This window comes from Mustela nigripes, chromosome 17 (assembly GCF_022355385.1).
Source record: "Mustela nigripes isolate SB6536 chromosome 17, MUSNIG.SB6536, whole genome shotgun sequence".
NCBI lineage: Eukaryota > Metazoa > Chordata > Mammalia > Carnivora > Mustelidae > Mustela > Mustela nigripes.
Genome location: NC_081573.1, coordinates 41865706 through 41890104, shown reverse-complemented (window position 1 = coordinate 41890104; position 24399 = coordinate 41865706). Strand labels below are relative to the sequence as shown.

Here is a 24399-nt window from a genome sequence, read left to right as displayed (position 1 = left end):
ATTCTCTTTTGTAGAATTTACAATTTTAGATCTGATTTTGCTCATTGCTTTATTTTAAAATTATAATTCTTAGGCCATTGGAATGGTCTTAATATTTCTGACTTCATCCAGCCGTCTAGAACTGCCTCCCAATCTGTGCACAGCTCTTGTGCATGTTGGACATGCGCAGGAACATGCACGCAAGCCAACAAGCACCATTTAATACAATTTAACATCTATATGCCACAGTACAATACTACAGGGAACAAAGTAAGGAGCTGGATGATAGAGCTGTTCTAGAGCTCAAAAGTATTGCTTCTTGAATACTAAAATGAAAGTATTTCGATTTTAGTACCTATACAAAAAGCAATTCTTATTGCCAGGTACTCATGACCCACTTTGTTGAAAATCTGTGTTATGTAAATCATACAGAGTTCCTATTCTGATCCTAAAACATGTATTTGTTTTAATGTAAAAATTAAAAAATTACTTACCAGTCAAATTACTTAACTCACCGCCCCCTCAATGAGCACAATTGAAGCTCCAAGAAGATGGGTCATGTTTATCTTGTGACTTCAAGTACCCCGGAATCATACCACTTTGTACCCTAAGGGTATTCATATCCCAGTTTGAGAAACAGGGATCTAAACAATTAAATAGCCATAACACTTAAAAGTGACCAACATGTTCCTACAACCCCATTCCCCAAACTCTTATCAGTAGTTTTCTATACAGCTTTTCAAATCAGTAATGTTTTTCTTTTAGCACTCATTAATATGTATGCTGTGTCAACACTCCTAAAAACCCTGCAGGGTACAAATTATTTTTGGAGTGACAGAATACTAGCACACAGACCTTCTCCTTCCCATCTATCAATGTACCAAGCTGACCATGGAAAACAGACATGTGAAGAAGAATAGTAGAGCTTTCACTCCTGTTCCCTTCCTCCTCTCTATTTGCTCCAGGCACAGCTTGTAAGAAAAATCTTAGTAGCCGTCACTTAGATGATTCATTCACATAAGCTTATCTAATGTCAGCATTTCTAATTCCCACCTCACTCTTTTGCTCTTACACAAGGGCAATTAAACTATTTTCACAGTTTTAAAACATTTTCACATCTTCAAGGGGATAAGAAAGATGTGCCTTCTGATAGCCTCAGAAGAGGTAATTTTCCTACCCAGAACCCCACTTTTTTTTTAATAAGATTCCAAAGCCTAGCAGATCTCAACACTTGTAAGGCCTGTTTCAAGTTCACTATGATGACCATGACATTTTATAACAGAAATTGTAGATTACAGTAAATTTTAAGTGATACATTAAAATGTTTTTTAAAAGCTATTCATAAAGACTGTAACTGATGCAAAAATGGGTCATCAGCTAGGCTAACTCAAGTTAACTAAGACCACTTTTATCTAAGATCTATTTCCCCAAGGACAGAATTCCATCAAAATTTCAAATTGCTTTGGGCCATGGACTTTTGAGGTTATTTGCTAATAGTCAAAAAATACATTCCAAGGGTTTCTGCCGAAAAACAACCATTTCCTGGGGTCTTCCTATGTAAACACTCAGGATAGTACTTAATGCTTTATGCACATTCTCATCAACTTGGAAAACAGCCTCTGTAATTGGTATTGTTCTCTCTCAAATGGGGACCATAGGAGGAGAGAGTTTAAGTAACTTGCTCAGTGTCACCCAGCTAGTATATATGGCAGTGCAGTTCCAAACCAAGGATTCTGACTATAAAACCTGTATGCCCTCAGTCACCCACTGTCCTGCATCTCCTATACCCAAGAACAATATAGCAAATCCTCCAACCCCAGAAAGGATTTACTACTCCCAAGACCAAGAAATGGAAAGAGTATTTACCTCTCCGTGACTGCAAAGTCAGTCTGAGGAGGGAAAACAGAACTCTCAAGCCCTTGGTTAGCAATCTGTCCACTAGTGCATCTTGTTCTTTGGCTCCAGATCTGTGATCATTCTAAAATAGAAATGCAAATAATTTTATCAATACCAAATATACACTAATGCACATGTAACATGAAAAGCAAAATAAGGGCAAGATGAAAATGGATAAAACTGGTTAAGAAACAATATACTTGTTAAGAGGTCACGTTACTAAATGAGGCATTCCATAAATTCTATGAAGCCAATAAAACACTTCTTTTTTTAGACATTTGCTTAATAGATAAAGGATCTGTAATTTGTTTTTCTAAATGTCCCAGTGAGGATGTCTGCCTGGTTGAGTTGGTGGAGCACATAACTCTTTTTTTTTTTTTTTTAAAGATTTTATTTATTAATTTAGCAGAGAGAGAGAGAGAGATCACAAGTAGGCACAGAGGCAGGCAGAGAGAGAGGGGGAAGTAGGATCCCTGCTGAGCAGAGAGCCTGATGCAGAGCTGGATCCCAGGATCCTGAGATCATGACCTGAGTGGAAGGCAGAGGCTTTAACCCACTGAGCCACCCAGGCGCCCCAGCACATGACTCTTAATCTCAGGGTTCTTGGTTTGAGCCCCAAGTTGGGTACAGAGAATACTTTAAATAAATAAATAAATAAATAAATAAAATCTTAAAAAAAAAATATAAGTACCCCATTATGATCTTGCAAGCAAATAATGGCATATGTGTGTGTGTGTATATATATATATATATATATATTCAAGCTGACAAAAAATTCTTATATAGTAATAGTCCTTTAACAGTATATTTCCTTATCTTCAGCAAGTACTGGCTTTACTGATTAAGTTAGTTTACACCACAAGACTGTATTTTTCAGTTTAATAAGATAACAACGGAGAAAGCTTTCACTGACTTGAAATTCCGAGCAGCACAGCAATGAAATAGTTTATTAGCTGATAATTCTCTCCCCAAATAACAAATAAATGAACTATCAAGCTTCAGGCAACAGTACAGAGGAACTTACTTGGAGGGAAGGAAAGAAGGAAAACAAACTCCCAAGTGAAAGTGCTAAATTTGAACTGAGAGTTTCCAAAGAATTTGGCATATAAGGTAAAACTAGGAGGGAATCCACCTCATAATTAACGAAAGCCCATAAAACCAAGCTGATAAAATACTTAAAGCTAAAGAAGTCGTCTCTGCTGAGAAGCAATTTACAACTTGAACTGAGGATTAATATATCTAGTCAAACACTTCTGTATTGGAGTCCATATATTGTTACTAGCATGCCTCAAAGGAGATGAGATTTTATTTACCTCAACATTCTAAGGGTGACTAAAAATGAAGATCAAGCATGGAAAAATCACTATGCTTGGTGTATATATTAGTAGTGTATATGCAATGTCACATCTCTGCTCTCAAATACCGATCACTAAGAAAATGCACAAAGATACTACCAGGGAAGATTTGTGGATAGTGACTAAAGTTCAGGGATGTTTAGAAAACCAAATATGGTATGCCAAATCCACACATCCAACTGCAAACCTGGGTCTTCCATTATTGTTAATTTGTTAATAATTTGCCATTATTGTTCTTTCCAAACCTGTATGCTCTTTCTTAAAGTATTAAATTATGACAAATTTTAGTTGTTTGAAGAGGACCTAATTCCTAGCAGAAAAGTCTCAAGTCATTTGGGACCAAGATAGGTAAATAAGGTAGACAGATGATCAACTAAATTTCTGGTTTAAAAAAATGAAATGGAGGCTATAAAATGGATGTGGGGGAGTGAATTTGATGCCAGAAGCATCCCTCAAGCAAACAAACAAAACCACACAAACACACACAAACTCCACATCCCCCCCCGCCCCCCCCAAAACCAAACAAAAACAAAAAACAGTATCTAGAGGAGACTTTTTGCCAGCAGGCACCACTGTGCAAGTGTCTGCCACGGGACTCCTCCTTGAGGCCCTAGTCAGCCGCAGGTCGCCTCTGCACTCCAAAAGAACTCCCTCACTTTGTGTGTTGTTTAAAGCAAAACCCTAAAGCTCTTAGAACTGGAATGCATCTTAAGAATGACTTTTACAGCTTCTAAATTTTCTTATGCTGGTTGAATAGACAGACCCCTAAGGATGACTTTTACAGTTCCTCTTAAATAAGCCATATTTTCTTAAGAGAGCAAACATTACTGCTGTAACCTTCCTCACGTTGCTGATTTAAGTAATAAGGTCCTTTGGGTAACCTTATATTCTCAATTTATTCTCTGTAGATTTCATTTTCCAAAAAAAGTATGAATCCCTGGCATACAGGAAATCTCAAAGAATAGCAACTCTGTAGACAAAGTCTATACCATTAAAACAAGGAGAATGATATGGAAGACCAAGCCGCTGATGACTATAAGGCAGGAGTGAATGAAGAAACAAAACATGGTCTGTGGAGCACAACACTAACCAGGGCAAACAAGCTTTACTCATGGATCAATCATAGATCTTCTGGATTTTAATCTTTAACACGTAGAGAGCTTACTTTTTTAAGTAAAACAGACCACCTGCCATCCACATGTCAAAAAGAAAATAAAACCAGGGGCGCCTGGGTGGCTCAGTGGGTTAAGCCGCTGCCTTCGGCTCGGGTCGTGATCTCAGGGTCCTGGGATCGAGCCCGGCATGGGGCTCTCTGCTCAGCAGGGAGCCTGCTTCCTCCTCTCTCTCTGCCTGCCTCTCTACCTACTTGTGATCTCTGTCTGTCAAATAAATAAATAAAATCTTTAAAAATAAATAAATAAATAAATAAATAAATAAATAAGAAAATAAAACCAAAAATCTCAAGAATGCAAAAACTTACACAAATGGACTAATTTATTAGACAACTAAGCATGGCTCTATTCCCAAACCTAACACTTCATCAATACTGGATTTGTTAGTGCAATTTTACTTTTACCAGAGAGGAAGGGGAGAAGAAACGTTTTGAAGCCCCCCCCCCCCGGGGGGGGGGGGTGGGGAATGCTGAAAAACTCTCTTATAGAGCCAGATTCCTGCAAAATCTTACAGATTGAGATTACACACAGCAGACCAGACAACTTCACTTAGCACCAGGCTGTTTTAATTTCCTCATAAGCTTAACAGAGCTTTCCTCAAAAAAGAAAAAAGAAAAAAAAAAGTTAATCAAGATCTTCCTCTCTCCAACGCAACCCGAGCTGACACATCAACTACTGCAGATACTACAATAAAGTACTCAAACATTTCAGGAAAACAGAAAAGAGAAAACTATGGCAATTCGACAGGAAGCTTTTTAATCATTCAAAAAAACAGGGAAGGACAGTAAATTTAGTATACGTGCCCTGTTTAACTTCTTTTGCCGCCTATAGGGGACGTAGATTTTTAACTTTCCTAGTTGATTTAAACTCAAAGCATGAAGACTACTTATGCGAATGTTTACTTAATGCTGAACTCTGGGCTACAGGAAGTCAGCTACTAAAGAGTAGTTACATTAGGCGTAGATATTTATAAACCAACTGCAACTAGTGACCCAGGATTCAATTACAACATCAACCCTCATATTTCAGCATATGGGCAAATTACCAGTGGAGTCAAGAATAAATTCATTCTGCCGTACTGGCGCTTTAGATCGGGTTGCACAATCCCGAGGCAGAACTGCCTTCGCCTAGCCCTAAAGCATCAGGTACTAAATACTGTACTAATTTAGCGTCAGGACATTTTAAAGCGGGAAGGAAACGAAAGGGTCGCCTGATCCAATTTAGCCACCCCATAATCCCGAATTCAGTAATCTGTCACGTCACTTGACATCAGAATGAAATTAAGTTTTGATCCCTTTGAGATCTCTTAGCGCACAAAGTCAGGCTATCACTACAAGTGGAGTCCGATCCTGGCTGTAGAAAAACTACTTGGTGAGGAACTCGAGTCTCTTCCGCCCACCGTGGGGGACCGCACCGGTCAGGTCCAGCGAAGAGCCCGGCCGCGAGTTTGGGGGCGCAGCCGGGCCGGCGGGGGCGGCGAGCGCGCGTCCCCCCGCCCGCTCAGGCAGCGTCGAGGCGCGAGCAGCTCAGCCAGCCTTGCAGAGGGAGCTCTCGGCAGCTCTGGGGTCCCTCTGCTCGCAGCCGCAGCAGCGCCGCCTGCGCCACTCGGCGGAGACGGAGACCAGCGGCGGCGGCGCGCGGACTGGGAGCGACCGCGGAGCAGCCAAGCGGCAGGGGTACGCTCGCAGAGCGGCCGGGTAGGTTCCGGGGACCGGGCAGGCTGGAGGAGGGGCAGCCGGAGAGGAGTCGGCCAGGGCCCGACACCCATACTACACGGAAACCGGGCTGCGCGCGCGGCGGCAGTGGGTCGGGACCCTAGAGCAAGGCGGGCGCGGGAACCGGGACGCAGAGATCGCCTTTCGGCTGCGGCCACCCGCCGCGGGAGGGGCGGAGGGCAGAGGGCGGGCCGCGGCCGGGCAATCAGTCGGGCCAAGAGCCGGCCTCGAGGGCAGAGACAAAGGAAGGAAAATGGAGTCGCCGGCGCGCGGGCCTCTGCTGCTGCCGCCGCCACCGCCGCCGAAGGCCTAGCGCGCCGCCAGGAGGGAGGCCTAGCGGGCGGCTGTGGGGGTGGGGGGTCGGCCGGGCCGCGGCGGCGACGGGCAATGGCGGCGGCCGCGCCGCAGCAGGGACGGTAGAGGGAGACAAACACCCCCCGGCGGCGGCGCTGGCGCCGGGCTGCAGCCAGCGCCGACCGGAGCGGCCCCATCGTGACACCTAGAGGCGGCCCGCGAAACCTCCTCCACCCCGGGCCCCCTTACCTCCGCGCCACACCCCCTGCAGCGCCCGCTCCGCCGCCGCTCCACCGCTCCGGCCACCCGGCGTCCCCGGCCAGCTCCGCGCACCCGCACCGGCTACCGCCACCGCCGCTGCCGCCAAAGAAGCAGCTCCGCGCACGGTTTAATCGCTCCACAGGCTCGGACACAAAATGGCGGCGGCGCGGTGCAGTGCGCCTGCGTCGGCGCTGCCGGGGCCGCGGGTGCTGATAAGGGAAGGGACGGGTGGGGGGGCCGGCCGGGCGACGAGTGGAGGGCGGGGGAGGAAAGGTGAGGGGAGGGGTTGGCGCAGGGCAGCATGGGAGGCGGCCCCGGGCGCCAACTTTCAAAAGCGGGCGCGATGGCGTCACGGGACGCGCCGCGAGTCGCGTCACGCCGCACGCGCCCTCCCGCGCCCTCGCCCGCTCGCGCGTGGGCTCTGCGGGCGCCGCGACGTCCGGGCTCCCGCTGGGTGGGGTTTCCTGGGCGGAGGCCGCCGCCTCTGGGCGTTACAGGATCCCAGGCTTGTTTGACCTGGTTCTACAGCCGCAGTCTCCGGCCCCGAATCCGTAAAGGGGGGTTGGGGGTGGCAGGGAGGGTGTTTGGAGGAAGCGCGCGCGGGGGCTAGGCGTTGTGGCTGAGGCGGTTCTCGGGCCGGGCCCCGCCCAAGTCTCCGCCCTAGCTGGGCCGGACCCTCCCTCCCAGCTCCCCACCGCAGCCCGCCACCGCGTTAAGGCCGGTTGTTCCCCACACTCTCCCAACTCCTCAGAACTGTACAGCGCCTGCGGCGCGAGGATGAGAAGGGCTGTCCTTGCTCAGCGGCTTTTAAGGGAGCTCTCCGCCTCCTAAAACCGGGTGCAAGAGGAGAGGGCATGGGCTTTCTCTTGGTGTCACCAGTCCACTTAAGCCAAGAAAGGCCAACAGAAGACCAGATTTGATGCTTATACACGACCACACCGGCCTTTTGTCAAAGTGACTTTCTTATTTGGCGTGATATAATGCTATATTTTAAAACCTACGCTTCTTATCTCGGCTTGATGAGCGAAGTTCTCTGTGGGCGGTGCCATTCAGCCCCTTAAAGTGCAGTCGTCCCTCCCCTCCCCAGGATGCACCTGCGGATTCTACCCAACCCGAGACGAAGTTCACCCATCGCAGCCTGGAAGATTTTCTGGTGACCCAGGGAGGAGCGCCTTTGGTACTTAAAGGAATCTGACTGAAGACTGTATTCTGAACTCCCATACCTTAGATATCACGGATAACAATCGGAGCCAGCATCAACGGGACAGTTTCTGCTCCATTCAGCTGATTGTTCCCATTATGAGGATGTCAGCCCAATATTGACAGATATTCTGGGAGTTTTGTTGAAAAAGGGAATCAGAAATCTAGATTTTTGTAATATAAAATCTTCAGATATTTAGGTGGTAGCAACTTAATCAGGTGTTTTTAAATTGCATGAACGGATTAAACTATATATATATATGTGTGTGGGCTTTCACTTGGAGAAAAGAGTGAAGAGAAATTCCAAGGCCAGATCCTAGACATTTCCGCATTTGGAAATAGGATAATGGAGAAGAAAACAAAGGGGGCAGCCAGGAAGACAGAAATCCACAAGCGTGTTGAATTTGGAATCCAAGGGCAGAGAACGTTTAGGTGGGGGGGAGTGGTCAGCCGTGTCTAGTGCTGCTGAGAGGTCAACTTGGGCCAGAGACAGGGCTATTGGATTGGTCACCTTGGAATTCAATGGAGACTATCATTGGCGAATTTGGCTTGATTCGTGGTGTAAATCAAGAGATTTTGACCTCATTAGGATGGGTTGAGAATGAATGGAAAAGTAAGGAAATAGAGCATATGTAGGCAACATGAGAAGTTTTGCTGTGAAGGGAGCAAACTTTAGGGATAACTGTGGAAAGTTAACTTTAGGGATAATTTTAGGGATAACTGTGGAAAGAAGTTTTGCTGTGAAGGGAGCAAAACTTTAGGGATAACTGTGGAAAGATCCGGGGTCAAGGGAGGAGATGTTTTAAAACATGGCAGGATTCTGGAGCATGCTTATGTGCCATTGGGTGTGATACAGGAGAGAGAAGGCTTGCTTGACCTATATAGGAGTGAAATCCATGACAGGATATAAGGAAACTGGGAGGACTGACCTTAGATAGGAACAGGATGCTTCCACTCTGATAATTAAGGTAATAAAGGTGAAGATCAGTGCAAATGCTGGTGAGGGTGGGAGGAGCAAGCTTACAACTTTCCTAGTAGGACTGCCTACATTGGGTATGTAGGACTGGCAATATTGGGTATCCATTTGAAGTTTGTAATCATGAATTTAAAGTTAAACCAGTTCGGCAATATGTGTTTTTTTCCAGCAATATTTAGCTGCTTGGGTACAGACATGCAGAAAAGAGATAATTTGGTTTCTTAACACCAGGGCCCAAGTTTTCTGATTCCTGATCTCAGGTACTTGCCTTATTAATCACTTAATATTCTAGAAACGTGTGACTATTTGGAAAATTTACCTGTGATCCCTTTTTCTAGAAACCAAATTATCCCATTTGTCTCTTATGTATACCAGAGGGCTCAAAAGTAAAGAAAAGGCAAACTTAGGGGAAATTACTCTGGAATATTTGCATCTTGCAATTTCTTTAGTGCTCCACCCCAGAGACCTCCTGGTGTACCTAGGAACTGTGTACTAGGAACAAGGCTGACTTGCGCTTAAATTCGTAGCTTCTTTTTCTTTCTGACATCTTTAATAATCTGATTAATAAACTTACTATAAGACTACTTCAGACCATCTTCCTTATCTTTAAGAGTAAGCTATACGAATGTTTTCTAAAGCTTTAATATAGGCAAATATAAGTCAGTGTACTTAGATGGAAAAAACTTAAACTATATTTACAATGATATTTACAGCTGCCATGGCCTGAATATTTGTGTCCCTCTCAAAATTCATATTTGAAATCCTAATGCTCAATGTGATATTAGTAGGTGGGGCCTTTAGGAGGTACCTAAGTGATGAGGGTGGAACCCTCACAAATTGGATAAGTGCCTTATAAAAGAGGCTGCATGGAGATCCCTGGTCCCTTCCACCATGTTAAGGACACAACCAGAAGGCAACGGCTATGAACCAAGAAGAGGGCCTTCATCAGAATGCAGCCATGTTGGTACCTTGATCTTGGACTACCCAGCCTCCAGAACTGTGAGCAATAAATCTGTTTATAAGTCACCCAGTCAGCGGTTATTTTGTTATAACAGCCTAAGACAACTATATTTATAGTAATTATATCAAGGGCACCTGGTTGGCTCAGTCAGTAGCACATGCAACTCTCTATCTCAGGGTTCTAAGCTAGAGCCCCACATTGGGTGTAGAGATTACTTGAAAATAAAATCTTTAGGGGCACCTGGGTGGCTCAGTGGGTTAAGCTGATGCCTTCGGCTCAGGTCATGATCTCAGGGTCCTGGGATCGAGTCTCTGCTCAGCAGGGAGCCTGCTTCCCTCTCTCTCTCTCTGCCTTCCTCTCCATCTACTTGTGATCTCTCTGTCAAATAAATAAATAAAATCTTAAAAAAAAAAAAAGAAAGAAAGAAAAGAAAATCTTTAGGGGTACCTGGGTGGCTCAGTCTGTTGAGCGTCTGACTCAGTTTCTGCTTAGGTGGTGATTTCATGGGTCGTGAGATCAAGCCTGCATGGGGCTCTCTGCTCAGCACTCAGTGGAAAGTCTGGTTGAAGATTCTCTGCTCCCCATGTATGCTTACTCACTTCCTCTCTAATAAATAAATCTTTAAAAAGAAAAAAAGAACTCTCAATTGTATGACCTCTGAGGCATCAGTTAGAAACCAAGAGTGGGGTCCAAGTGGCCTTGGAGCCTGCTTTCTGAAGAAAAAGATCCTAGGTACTATTCTGACCCAGGGCTGAGGAAATGCTGAAGGATCACTAGAAAGGGACAAGAGGAAGTGTTTTCTCCTTGTGGGAAAGAGGGATATGTCCTACTTCATGGAATTGACTCTAAGACCAAGAAATGGAGAAGCAAGACAAAAGGATAGGATGTTTCAGCCTGGACAGAAACAAGCTGAGCATGAAAAGCAATATGACGAGAGCCTATGAAACCACTGGGATGATAAAAATAAGGACAGAGTTGTTCCCTGCAGTGCTACTCCAGACTACCTCACCAATGAGAACTGTGGTGATTTAAAACCACTCTGTGATTTAAGGAAGATTCTTGATGTGAATTCTAAGGTTTGTAAGCCGCAGGAGTTCAGGGCATTATCAGCTGGGGCTGTAGGCTTACTACATGGCATTAGTGACGTCACCACGTTCCAGGATGTGGTGCTCAGCCTCACAGGCAAGACAAGAAATGCAGACTGTATCCTAAGAGTGTATTTCTTCCTTAGGGACTTGTCAGGTTCACAGGAGCTTGGTGGATAAAGCAGAGTGCTGCTTTACCAACTGGCAAGTGGGCAGTGTCCTGGAGCTGGCACAAGGCATGTTCTTTCCCTACAGAAGAGCCTCCTGGGAAGCCAAATTACTAGAAAGCTTGGTGAGCAGTCAATTAGATTAAGAAATGTAAATTATAGGGGCGCCTGGGTGGCTCAGTGGGTTAAAGCCTCTGCCTTCGGCCCAGGTCGTGATCCCAGGGTCCTGGGATCAAACCCCACATCAGGCTCTCTGCTCCGCAGGGAGCCTGCTTCCTCCTCTCTCTCTGCCTGCCTCTCTGCCTACTTGTAATTTCTCTCTCTCTGTCAAATAAATAAAATATTTAAAAAAAAAAAGAAAAAAAAGAAATGTAAATTATGTAACATAAATGTTTACTCTCACTGTCTCTGGATGCTAGAGTCAGACTGTCCAGGATTTGAGTCTTAATCTTGGCTCTTTACTGGTTGTGTTATCTTGGGTGAATTGTAACAACTGTAGATTTCTTCACTGTAAGATAGGATGATAATTGTACTTCGCACAGGATTAAACAAGAAAACACAAGTACAGTTCTTGGCATAATTCTAGACACCAGTAATCTTACAAAAAATGTAACTTACTGATTTTGTAATCTTACAAAAAGGTAATTATTATTTTATTTTTATGCTTCTTGTTACCTACCGTCACTCCCAAATCATCCTTCTGGTGGACACAGTCTTTCTAGTGTCATTAACAGAATCAGTTACTGACTAGGCTTTCCTTGGCTTGAGAGCCATTCTTTCTTTCTTTCTTTTCTTTTTTTTTTTTAAGATTCTATTTATTTATTTATTTATTTATTTAACAGAGAGAGAGAGAGAGAGAACACAAGTAGGCAGAAAGGCAGGCAGAGAGAGAGAGGGTGAAGCAGGCTCCCCTCTGAGCAGAGAGCCTGATATGGGGCTCAATCCCAGGACCCTGAGATCATGACCCCAGCTGAAGGCAGAGGCTTAACCTACTGAGCCACCCAGGTACCCCAAGAGCCATTCTTTCTTGGAAAGGTGTATTTTGCGCTGTAATTCTCAGGAAACAATTCTATTTACAAGATCTTTCTTGGTTTCCCCATTGACCCATGTGAAGTCCGCAATTATTATGATCATTTATGTGTGTGTGTTTAAACTTTTTTTAAGCAAGAAAATCAACAGTGGAGGAGAGGTATTGATTTTCTAAGTAAAAATGGGCAGGAATCTTCTTGCTCACTTGGGGTGAGACCTAAAGTTACACCTGAATACCCCTGTTGTGTCTGTATCTATTATATGAGATATAATTCAAATTTAGCAAACATTTATTGAGTACCTGCTGTTCTAGGCCCTGGAGATATAAAAGGACCCAAAATGTGTTTCCTGTCCTTGAACTCAAAGTTTAACTGCTCAGACTGGTTAAAAACAAAACAAAAAAGCACGCAACCACACCAAAACAAAATAAAACAAAAAATTATTGCAATAATGGTTATAACAAGAAGAAATGAATTCTTAGATAAAGGAGAGTCAATCATTCTCTAGGAGTATCTCACTTCAGCTGGGTGGTAGAGGGTCAGAAGGCACTAACAAACAAGGCAAAGGCATGTAAGGTGGAAAGCCATCATCAGGAGTGTAAAAGGGCTCAAGAAGGTTGGGGGACAGCAAGTCATTCTACACCATTGGACTAGGGTGCAAAGTAGTCACACTAAACTTTTTTTTTTTTTTAATACTAAACCTTATAAGATGTTTGAAAAGTTTTAGTGTCAAGGGCAACCCTTTGTCCTAACATTTTAAAGACCTGCCACTTCATATCTCCTACCGAGACCACAAGGATTTTTTTTCTTTACTGGTATCTACTTTCTTCAGACCCCTATAAAAAGCCATGTTTATTTTTTACCTCTTAGTTCAAATTACTGCTTTCTAGAATCTAAAGGACTTTACCTAGACCTACATCCCACACTGGGGGATGTGCTCTTTTGTTTTCTGTGCTCTTACCTGCATTTTTCAGGCATGCATTGATCACTTTTTTTTTTTTAAGATTTTATTTATTTATTTGACAGAGAGAGATCACAAGTAGCTATAGAGGCAGGCAGAAAGAGAGAGAGGAGAAAGCAGGCTCCCTGCTGAGCAGAGAGCCCGATGCGGGGACTCGATCCCAGGACCCTGAGATCATGACCTGAGCCAAAGGCAGCGGCTTAACCCACTGAGCCACCCAGGCCCCCCTTGATCACCTTTTAATAATCCATCTCATCTGTAGATTTTTTTTAAAGATTTATTTATATGAGAGAGAGCGAGCGTGCACCAGTACAAGCAGGGGGATGGGGCAGAGGCAGAGGGAGAAGCAGACTCCCTGCTGAGCAAGGAGCTCAATGCAGATGAGTCCCAGGACACAGGGATCATGACCAGAGCCAAAGGCAGATGCTCAACTGAGTCACCCAGGCATCCATCATCTGTATGTCTTTCATTTTGCAAAATATCTTCATATCTGCCCTTTCAATTGATGTTCACAGCTCTGTTTGAAGAGCCAGACACAGTTTTGTCCTAAACTCAGGAAATGATGTGACTTGCTCAGCCATCCAGTAACTTGTTGGAAAAACCAGAATGAGTGCTTAGATCTTCCAGCCCCAAACCCTGTCTTCCAGCTCTTTCAGTGGCTGCTCAGAGGTCCTCACAGTCAGATAACATTTCCAGTCTTATAGGGATCCTCTAGAGATGATGCTTTAGCTCAGAGTGTGCCTTGGAAGGATAAGAGGTAGGGGAAAGGAAGTCAGGCAGGCTCCATGCCTCTCTGCTCCTCCCATGCTCTCCCACATTCCCAAATGTTAAGGGATTTGTTTAGAGGAGGACATGGTTTCTGCCCCTAAAAAGTTGGACACTACTGCCTTAACTCAAAAGAAGGGCTTTAATGGTGGAAATTTCAGGCATTTGGAAGGCAAATAGCAGAAGTGTTTAGACTGATGAATTTTTAATCTAAAGTATGTTCTGAGGGGCGCCTGGGTGGCTCAGTGGGTTAAGCCGCTGCCTTTGGCTCAGGTCATGATCTCAGGGTCCTGGGATCGAGTCCTGCATCGGGCTCTCTGCTCAGCGGGGAGCCTGCTTCTCTCTCTCTCTCTCTGCCTGCCTCTCCGTCTACTTGTGATCTCTCTCTGTCAAATAAATAAATAAATAAAATCTTTAAAGCTTTTTTTTTTTTTAAGATTTTTACTTATTTATTGAGAGAGAGGTAGTGAGAGAGAGCATGAGCGAGGGGAAATCAGAGGGAGAAGCAGACTCCCCATGGAGCTGGGAGCCCGATGTGGGACTTGATCCCAGGACTCCAGGATCATGACCTGAGCCGAAGGCAGTCGTCCAACCAACTGAGCCACCCAGGCGTCCCTAAATAAAATCTTTAAAAAAAAATAATGTTCTGAGTAACTGCTTGAGATACAGATCAATGCCCATGCTGGGTAATACTGGAGAAAGATGCCGTCCCTAGCCCTCAAGTGCTTTATATTTTGTTTTAGCCTATAGAGGCCAGAATAAACTTCATGAGCATTAGTAGCTGGAAGTCAAGGATTAGAGGCAAGTATAAGGTCTGACTGCAGCTGTAGGGGGAACAGATGGATCACTGAACATCACAGTAGTCACGTAAGACTTAACAGTAAAGCAAGGATGATTCTCAAGCTTCTGTCTCCAGCCCACACCCTTCTCTTCTTGCCCCAGATCTATATTTTCAGCTTCTTTCTGGTTACTTCCTCCTAGAAAACTCCCAAGTCACCTTACCTGCCTTGTTACTCGCCTGCCAACCCGCTTCCGTTATAAGGGCTCTCTCTTTTTAGTGAGAGATATCACCATCCAGCCATCACCAGACCAGAAACTTGGGCTTCACTTTCTCACCTCCCACATCCCATCACCACCAAACTGTTTTTCCATTCTGTTTTGGAACATCTCTTCACTAGCCTCTCCATCCCCGCTGCCTCTATCCGGCCCAGGCTGCTATCACTTCTCCTAACTATGCCTTCAGATGCATCACTGCTTCCTGCCTCCTCTCTCCACACAACTGCTAGAATGACCTTTCCAAAGACTAAATGTGATCACAAAATTCTCCTGCTTCAAGCCCACATATGGGTCTCCAGTTCCCTGGGGGTAAATTCCAAGCCCTATAGCCCTATAGCCACAAGGCCCTGTGACAAGCCCCTGCTCACCTCTTCAGCCTCATTTTTTAAGATTTTAAGTCACCTCCACACCCAACACGGGGCTCGAACTCACAACCCTGAGATCAAGAGTTGCACGCTCCACTGACTGAGCCAGCCAGGTGCCCCTCTTCAGCCTCATTTCTAACGGCTCCCTCTGGCCCCTCATGGAGGTTTTGTTTTGTTTTGTTTTGTTCCTTTTTATAGATTTTACTTATTTGTGTGTGAGAGAGAACACAGTCAGGGATAGTGGCAAGCAGAGGGAGAAGCAGGCTCCTCACTGATCAAGGAGCCCAATGTGGGACTCGATCCCAGGACCCTGGAATCATGACCTGGGCTGAAGGCAGAGGCTGAACCACCTAGCACCTCTGCATTAAATGTGGTACTTTCATACTTGAAATGTTTTGGGTGGTGCCTGTTACTTAGGTAGAATAGTCAACAAATGCTTACGCTAATATACATACATAGTGGGGGATAGAAAAAATAAGCACTTGCAATGGGGTGTGATTAGTACTAGACCAGGGGACGTGCAGGGTGCTCTGATGGGAGTGTAGGGGAGGAGCAAGCTCCCGAAGAAGTCTGTGATGTCTAGGTTGAAGCCTATTCAGGCGAACAGGCACTGACAAGGCAAGATGAGGTCGGAAGTGTGTACCACGAGGGGCAAGCAAGCCCTGCAGGAAGTTCAGTAAGGCTCCAGGGTGGACCAAGGAATTAGGAGGTGTTGGGTGGCTCAGTGGGTTAAAGCCTCTGCCTTCAGCTCAGGTCCTGATCTCAGGGTCCTGGGATCAAGCCCCGCATCAGGCTCTCTGCTCAGCGGGGAGCCTGCTTCCCTCTCACTCTCTGCCTGCCTCTCTGCCTACCTGTGATCTCTGTCTGTCTGTCAAATAAATAAATAACTCTTTAAAAGAAAGAAAGAAAGAAAGAAAGAGAAATTAGGAGGCGTAAGTGAGGCTGGCTTTGTGCCCAGCTGGAGGCACCTGGACTTTTCCCTAGGAGATATGAAAGCCTATGTGGGGGGTTTTAGAAATCAGTTTGGTGAACCACGGAGAATAGATGGAAGAAGGGTAAGACCAGAGGCAGGAAACCTGTGAGGGGACAGTTTTAATGTCTCAGTGAGAGGTCACCATGTCCCAGATCTGAGTGGTGCCCATGGCAATACAAAGGAGTGGACAGAATTTAGAAATATTTAGGGCATTTACTTGAGACAATCATGGTGGCAGGGAGGAGAGGACAGAGGAAAGAGGATGAGGACACTGTGTGGCTGGGTAGTTGGTAACCTCAAGAGACCTGGAGCAGAAACAGGTTTTGAGACACTGAGTGTGATTTTGGGCACGCTGAGCTGGAAACATCTTGGCTGCATTCCAAAGGAGGTGTCCAGTCAGCAGTTGGATACGGGAGTGAGGAGAGAGCCCTGTGAATCACCGGGGTACAGCCTTAGCCTACAGATGCATACAGATGGGGGCCGGAGAAAGAGATGAGGTGGTTCAGAGAATGTGTTTCAAGGGAGAACTGGAAAGGGCTCAGAATGGAACCCTGCGGAGTGACGTTTGTATGAGGATGCTTGAGCGGGTGGCAGAGAAGGCTGTAAGAACATTCAGAGGATGTAGCTAAAACGTGCATGCTAGCCATAGCACTTCAGCTACTTACTCAGTGGCTCTAAGTTAGCATTTTTTTTTTTAAGATTGTATTTATTTATTTGAGAGAGAGAGAGAGAGAGAGAGAGGGAAAGGGAGCATGAGCAGGGGGAGGGGCAGAGGGAGAAGAAGACTCCTTGCTGAGCAGGGAGCCCCAGGCTCCATCCCAGGACCCCAGGAGCACGACTTGAGCCGAAGGCAGAGGCTTAACCGGCGGAGCCACCCAGGTGCTCCTAAAGTCAGCATTTACTGGGAGTCCATTTGCCCTGGGAATATTCACAGACAAGCGAGAACTTGACCATTGACATCAAACTCAAATGTGGCTATGGCTACATTGCAACCTTCTGAAAACAGGCCCCTCTCTTGCAGGCCAATGACAGTCTTATTTTCTCAATGATAGACTGTTTTTCCATAGCTGTTTACATAGGCCCTGGCGTCCTTACCAACCTCATTCTTCCGTATCACCCAGCCCAGAAGATGTGGATCTGGCAGCCAAGCCATAGGATACTCCAGAGCCGCCTGGGGGTAGGGTTGGGGGAGGGGGAGAGAGCATGTCATATGCCTAGGGTTCAGCAAATTGTACCCACGCACCTTGCACAGAAACACACAAGGAAGGCACCCCCACTCTGTGGGTGAGACAAAGAAGCAGTCCTCTTCCCCCGTGCCAACCCATCTGCTTCTTTGCCTTCACAAACGTGCCTTTTTTTCTTCTGTTTTTGGTTCTCTACAACTTTGAAAACATGAGGAAGAAGAGTAGGAGACAGGAGAAAAGGTAAGATTAGACAAGGAAAGGGTGGGAGAAACGAGAGCCCCCAGTGTCCACCAATACAATAAACTGCGTCCTGGACTACCTCGGCCTGGTCCCTTCGTTGCAAAGCACACTTACATTTTGTCTGGAGAGAGCCCCAGTGATGATGGCGAAGGCGTGGTTGTGGCCTTGATTGTTAGGGCACTCCTCAGAGTATCACACTTCCTCTGCCCCCTCACAGAGGCTGGCACAGGTCTCACAGGACTGCTGGGCATAGGCTTTCTCTGCCCTAGCACCTTTGACTCTTGATGGTGTCACCAGCGCCCACTCTATCACCTGGGGCAGCAGGAACGCGTGCCTCCTTGAACCCATGTGACAGCAGGGTAGGAGGTGGGGGGAGCATCCTGTGGGAAGCACTCGTGAGGCTGTGTGTGTTTTGGGGAGGAGAGGGTACCAGAGGGGAGATGGGCTCTCCCTACCCTCCACTATCTCATAGAAATGAGTCTAGAGGTAGGAGACCATTCAGCCTGAGCTCAAGGTATTGGCGAGAAGGGCTCTTCTGGGGTTGATCTGCGTAATCCTAAACTAGGTAGGCTTGACGTGGCAAAGGACTGAGGCTCTTGTTGCCTTGGCCTTGACTGTACTTCATCTGTCCCTGGCTACTCACGGTGTCCTCATTCTGGCTCCTGACCCTCACACCCACTCTCAGCCAGAGCTGAGTACGAGGCTCCGGTCTTAGCACTCTCCTTGTAGAGGACAGAGAGGGGCCCTATCCCTTCTCAGCACTGGAAAGCAGGCCACTCGGAGTTTTGGTGGCAGCCCCATTTAACCCCAGGCTGGGATATTTTTCCATCCTCTACTTCTTGCCCAGGCCCTGTCCTCTCGTGTGGATTGAGCTGTGAGCTTGTGATGGCCCAGTCACCCCTGTCTGCACTTTCCCAGGACCTGGTCAGCCAGCGTTCACTTCCTCTTTTCCCACTGCACAGGCTAGGCACGCTCTGAATCCAAGTGGACAGTCCTTCCCTACCAGTGGGCCTCTTGTGGGGCCCGATGCCCAAGGGGCTTCTTGGGGTGGTTCTGGGACTGCAACCTTCCTGCAGGGGCCCCTGGGGGCAGCCCCAAGCTGTAGCCAACTTTGGGTGCTGGTTTGGTTCCCATCACTTGTTTTCTCCATCCCCTCCACCCTAGCCAACCACCCAAAAAAACCGAGCTACTCACCATCCCCCATCCCCTCCACGCCACCCTTCACAGTTACCGAGAGCACAGGGCTGTGCCAATGTGTCGAGGTCTGTCTGCCTGCACCCCCAGCCCTCCCCCCACTCTTCTGGAATGAACCACCTGCATCCCCACACAGGTGTTTCCTGTGCGCCTTCCTGTTGGCCGTTTTTCTGCTCAGCTTGGCTTCCCCAGCAGGTGGTTAAAGGCCCAGCCAAACCTCCTCACACACAGCTCTAAAACACGGGGGCGCAGGGCTGCCTGGGCATCGGGGTCACCCCCCCCACATGCCCCCAGGGGGTTGTTTGCACCTCATTGGCTGTGAGTGCGGGCACACACATTTTCCCCAGCGTGTCCCACTGCTGTGCTGACACCCCAGGCACTGAGACACCAGAGTGGACTCAGGGAGTAAGGAGGGCCCGTTTTCCTTGCCCCTGGACAACAGTGAAAGCTCCAGAGGGAGAGGGGAAGGGTAGAGAGCCTGTTTGTCCAGCCTTGGGTGTGGGCCTCCCTCAGGCCCTCTTTGGAACAGGCCTGCTGCCCAGAAATCTCATCCCCGCCCTCCCACCCCCATAGAATTCTTAACCTTCTGGGGTTAACACACTCACGTGCCAGCAGCTCTGGGAAGAGGTGAGCCCTCCCCCTGGAGCCCTGCTTCCTGAAGCAGCAGTCTGGCCATGTTGGGGGTGGGAGCTCAGGGTTCAGTCAGGTTTGTTATTACAGAGAGGGGATGCAGCTTGGGGAGAGAAAACACTCGCTGCTCAGGGTCACGGGGGCAGCTATCTGCATTTCCTGGCTCCCAGGCTCTAGCTCTTCCCCTCTGCGAGGATCTCCTTCTTCTTTCTATCCAGCCCGCAAGGAGCTCTTCGCTCTCAGCTCAGCCACCTTGGTAGGAAGCTGCTGAGGCTGACGGAGGCTAGACCCAGAAGCCTGGCATTCCCTGACGGGGTTCTGCTGCCCCCTTCTGGCCAGAAGCTCCAGGTCTCACCACGCTTTTTGCTGGGGCCCTCCTCTGCCTCCAGGCCGCCTGGAGCTCTCAGCTAAGGCAGCTAGGGAGTCATTTCCAGGACTAGCACCTCTGGGCTCTCCCTAGGCCAACCCCACAGTTTGGCTCGCCTGGGCCCATAGCTTCCAGGCACCTCCGGTCTCCAGACTGGGGCCTCCACCACAACACCCTACCGCCCTCTTCCTCTGCTCTCTTTTCCAACCCCAGTTCCAGCCTCTAGGCTCTCTTCTACCTGAATTTCCAGGGCCAAAGCAGAAGTCATTGCCACAGTTGCTAGTGCAGACTCACTAGTGTCAGGAAGGGCCATGCCAGAGGGTGCTGCAGCAGAGGGTCAGAAGCACACCAGGCCAGGCCGTGTAGGAAAGGCATTTTGCTTTTTTATTTTCTGTAAAACTCTGTAAATAAAATATAAAACCAGGGGGTGTGGTGGGACACTGATTTTGTGGCGAGTGTGCTGAGCCGAGGCTGGGAGGCACTGGACTGCAGGCACGGACTCTACCAACCCAAGAGCGACGGAAGAATATATTAGATTTTCATGGATGGGAATCTGTGGGGGAGAGGTGTCTGGAGCCAGCCCTCACCCTCCCTGCCAGTGCCTGCTAAGCCCTGAAAGTGAGGGGAAGGGGCACAGGAAGCCAGTGGGTAAGGAATTCAGAATGCCGTGCTGGCCATGCTGCCAGGCCCAAAGATGCGGGGCAGGGCGTCCAGGGACTCCTCCAGCCGTCGATGGGCAGACTGCCCCTCTTCCCCTGAAACAGGTAAGGATGGGCTCAGGAGTGATCCTAGCCCCACCTCTGCCCTCCCATCCCTGACTCCATCTCCCGCCAGCTCTCAGCAGTCAAAACGTTCCCGAACTTGACTTGACCCCCGTATCTCCCATCTCCTAGCCTCACCACACTGTTGCAGGCTCTGCCGAGCAGCCTCCCTCACGGCTTCTGTGTCCGTTTGGCACAGGTACACTAGGGGCTCAATGCCCTCAGGAGCCTACCAGGGGAGAGAACATCGAGGTGGGCCCAGAGGAGCAGGCGGGAAAGGCCCAGGGCCCAGGGCTGAGGGAGCTGCGAGGGGTGTGAAGCGGGGGATGGGCTGGCAGGGGTTACCTTGATGCAGCCCAGGGCCAGGCAGCCAGCCACCCTCGTCTGTACATCCTCATCCTCGAGCTGGTCCAGGAAGCAAAGCAGGGCCTGGGTAAGGGTAGGAGGTTAGACTTAGCCAGACAATGGGAGCCTGAGACCCCAACCTTTGCTTCAGGGAAGGCCTGCCTCACTCTCACCCGTTCCCGAAAGACTGGGCCCAGGGATAGGCTCCGGAGCTGGGTGCTGACAGCAGCCATGACCTTGTTGTTGCCATGGACCAGCAGCGAGCTGAGGGCCCGAAGCCCATCCCTCCGCAGCCGCCCCTCGGGCGCCAGCCTCAGGGCCTTCAAAACAACAGCCTGGTCATCCGAGTTCAAATTCTGCACCAGTAACACTGCAAGAAAGGGAGGGGCGGGACAAGGTGGAGCCTCCTGGGGTGGGGTCTTTTGTGCACTCCTGCTCCCACCCACACCTTCAGACCCACCCACAGGGTCAGGCCACTTTTGTGAGAAGAGCCTCTGCCTCACCCTCCTCAGCGGTTTCAGTCACATAGGCCTCCATGGAGGGGCTCTCCAAGGCTTCGACGTAACTCCAGAACTGGAAGACGGTGAACTGCTCTCCGGGACCTGGCTGGGGCCTCCTGGGCAGCTTCTGCCCTAGGGCATCCTCCAGGAACTTGACACACACTGTGGGAGGCAGCGTCCGCAGGCCTCAGGGTTGGGATAGACCCAGGCCCTTATAGGGAAGAATGCTCCCATCCCAGGTTCACGTCCAGGGATCCCCTCCCCTCTCCAAACTCTATCCCTCTGGGTCCTTCTGTGCAAAGGAAACATCCTTCGCTAGTTCTTCCCAGTGCTCAGCTCAGCAGATCTGTGTGGGCTGACCTGGCTTTTCCCGAGGTCCCACCACTGGGGATCTGAGAAGGGAGGGCAGAGGGGGCAGGGAGGCAGGCCACTCACCAGCCTCAGCTAGGCCCGGCTGGCGCAGGGAGAGACGGGCACTGTACTGATTGCAGAAGGTGAGAAGGACTCGCTCCACAGGGCAGATGAAGGGGCTGAGTCCCTCTGTGCACCGGTCCCAGAAGGCCAGGAAGCCGGGCCGGGAGGCTGAGAACTGCACCACTATGAGGAGGTGCAAAGGAGCATCAGCAACCAAGCAGGTGGGCGGCATGTAGAGGGGGCTGGGTAAGGGAGGAGCTTCTGGGCCGACAGGGTCTTTTTTACCTTCCTGGGCAGAGGTGGCAGGGATTTCCCATTGCCTGCTAAGCTCGCACACAGCCTCCAGCACTCTGGCCTCCCTCAGCAGCCGCTCCAGGGCCCATGCCTCCTGGCAGCGCAGGGGCCCAAAGGTGCCCAATTTCTGGAGAATAGGGGTGCCAGGCGACTAAGACCTCAGGACAGGACTGGGGAGGGTGGAGCCCAGGGACTACAAGTCCCAGCATGCATGGAGAGGCGGGGGTAGCCAGAATACGGGAGGCTCAACCAGAGCTCAATGCTAGGGCCCTGGGGCAGTGGGGAGTGTAAGTCAGAGGAAGCATGGCAGGCCAGGATTGAAGTGCGGGGCTCCCTGGGATAAGGGGCTACAAAAGGAGGGCATGGGGAATACCACTAGCCTCACCAGCAGGAGGCGGCTGCAGTGGTACAGGTGCTGGACCAAGGCAGCGTCCAGAGCTGGACACTCCGTGCTGAGGGGGCGGGCACTGGGTAAGTCGAGGCTGTCCTCAGCCCCAGGCTCCAGGCTGTTTGGGGGCCTGAGAGAAAAATGGGGTCAACCACCCCAGGAGCACACGTCACCATGTGGTCACCAGTGTATTTTTATTAAGGTTACCCTATCCCCACAATGGAAGAACAAACGATGTGCACAGACAACAGAGACAATGGGTAAGTTCGTGGAGGACTTCTGGAAGGAGGAAGGGACTAGGACCAGCAGGTGGTAGCGGGGATCTCCAGGGTCTGTCTGCCTTTTGCCACCTCCAGCTACAACCGCCGGGACCTCTGGGGCTGGGACAGGTAGGAGTAGGGGTGCAGGCGGGATGGTCTACACAATGTGGACTGCAAGGAGTTATGGCCCAAAGCGTGCAGGGCACGGGGTCCTAACCCGGGCAGCAGCAGAGGGAGGCGGGGCTGGGCACAACCCTCAGACGGGATTTGGCAAAGGCTCCTCTGGGACAGGGAGCCACGGGGCTGGGTTCTCTGGGGAAGCCTGGGTTGAGACAGAGGAGGTTGATGCTGGGGGACCCAGGACGCATGGGCAGGCACTGAAAGGGCTTGTTCAGAGGGTAGATCCAAGGTGATGCCAGGGGAAAGAGGTGGAGCTGGAGGATCGGGAGCTGATGGGGCCCCACGGGAGAGGCACGCATTGCAGGGACCGGGAGGAGGGAGGTCAGAAGCTCTGGGGACACAGATGGGGTTAGAAACAGACATCAAGGACACATGAGGACTACACAGGGTGGGGGTGGGATGAATACAGATGTCCCCGTTGGCAGGTGCACCCTCTCCTGCCCACCCCCCATCTACGCCCAGTCTTGCTGCTCTCCTTGTGTGCTCCACCTGGCCCCACCTCACCTGTTCCCCTTTCTGGTCCTTCTCCCTCACCTGGCGCTCATCTTACCTCCTCCCCCTCATCTGGCCCCTCTTACCTGTCTCCAGGACCATCCATGTCTTCATCTTCATCCTCATTGAGGAAGCTGAAGCTCTCCAGGGCATGTTCCACAGTGATACTCAGGCTGGAGGCCCGGCTGCGAGTCAGGCCTTGTCTCTGCTGGGGTTGTGGAGAGAGTTAGTGGCACCGCCACCGCCTGGCTGCCCTCCCCGGCCCGCCTGGCCCGCCTCACCATGAGCAGACTCTCCAGCCGGGTCACCTCCTGCTCCAGGCCCTGCAGCTCAGGGAACTGGCCACGGTAGTCATCCAGGGCAGCCATCAGGGCCCCCAGGGCCTCTTCCAGCCTCCTATCCCCAGCCCCTCCAGCTGCCCCTGGAACCTGGGCCCGGGTGGCCATGGCTAGGCTAGGGTCTAAATGCTGGGGCACAGGGGCTAGAGGTGAAGGAGGTGGGCTTGGGCTCTGAAGGGCGGGCTCCCCTAGGGCGTCTGGGGAGTGACTTTTGAGGGGTTCCCAACTGGAACAGGCAGGACTTGGGTAGGAGGCGCTGGGGTCTATGGGGTCTGCCTGAGTGCAAGGAGCAGAGGCTGGGTAGCTGCAGGACAGGGTGTGGATGCCTGGGAGGGTAGGGTCTGTGTTTTCAGAGGGGCTGGGAAGCATGGCATCGTCTGGAGAACTGGAAGAGCTGTGGGTTGTGACAGGATGCGTGGGGCTCCTGGTGGTCTGGACTGGGTCCTTAGCTTTGGGGACAGGACTTGCAGTGGTGTGAGTTGACATTCTGGCTTTGTGAGTAGGGGTTGTAGCGGTATGGGGAGGGCTTGCAATGGTTTTTGAGGGGCTTGTGGTAGTATGGGTGGGACTTGCAGTGGCATGGGTGGGGCCTGTAGTGGCACA

At 49.5% G+C, this 24399-nt stretch overlaps 2 protein-coding genes across 5 annotated transcripts in view; both read right to left on the bottom strand.

Annotated features, from left to right (window-relative positions):
- CTCF (CCCTC-binding factor) overlaps positions 1-6887 on the bottom strand; it is a 54012-nt gene extending 47125 nt beyond the window's left edge. For 2 of the 3 annotated variants that reach the window (XM_059383144.1, XM_059383147.1), the window contains exons 1-3: positions 6661-6886; positions 1846-1957; positions 474-586 (exon numbers count right to left, since the gene is read on the bottom strand). The gene's annotated coding sequence lies outside the window, so the exon portion shown is untranslated. Of the gene's footprint in view, positions 1-473; positions 587-1845; positions 1958-6660 lie in introns of all 3 variants that reach the window. The other variant, XM_059383145.1, reaches the window with a different exon arrangement.
- A 13300-nt stretch (positions 6888-20187) lies between these two features.
- The window catches only part of RIPOR1 (RHO family interacting cell polarization regulator 1), a 9230-nt gene continuing 5018 nt past the window's right edge, over positions 20188-24399 (bottom strand). The window contains exons 14-23 of one of the 2 annotated variants that reach the window (XM_059383288.1): positions 23740-24386; positions 23545-23663; positions 22524-22656; positions 22130-22265; positions 21866-22027; positions 21434-21592; positions 21104-21300; positions 20931-21014; positions 20724-20814; positions 20188-20579 (exon numbers count right to left, since the gene is read on the bottom strand). In XM_059383288.1, the coding sequence (XP_059239271.1) occupies positions 20482-20579; positions 20724-20814; positions 20931-21014; positions 21104-21300; positions 21434-21592; positions 21866-22027; positions 22130-22265; positions 22524-22656; positions 23545-23663; positions 23740-24386 (1826 nt within the window). In that variant the 3' untranslated portion in view covers positions 20188-20481. Of the gene's footprint in view, positions 20580-20723; positions 20815-20930; positions 21015-21103; positions 21301-21433; positions 21593-21865; positions 22028-22129; positions 22266-22523; positions 22657-23544; positions 23667-23739; positions 24387-24399 lie in introns of both variants that reach the window. The other variant, XM_059383287.1, reaches the window with a different exon arrangement.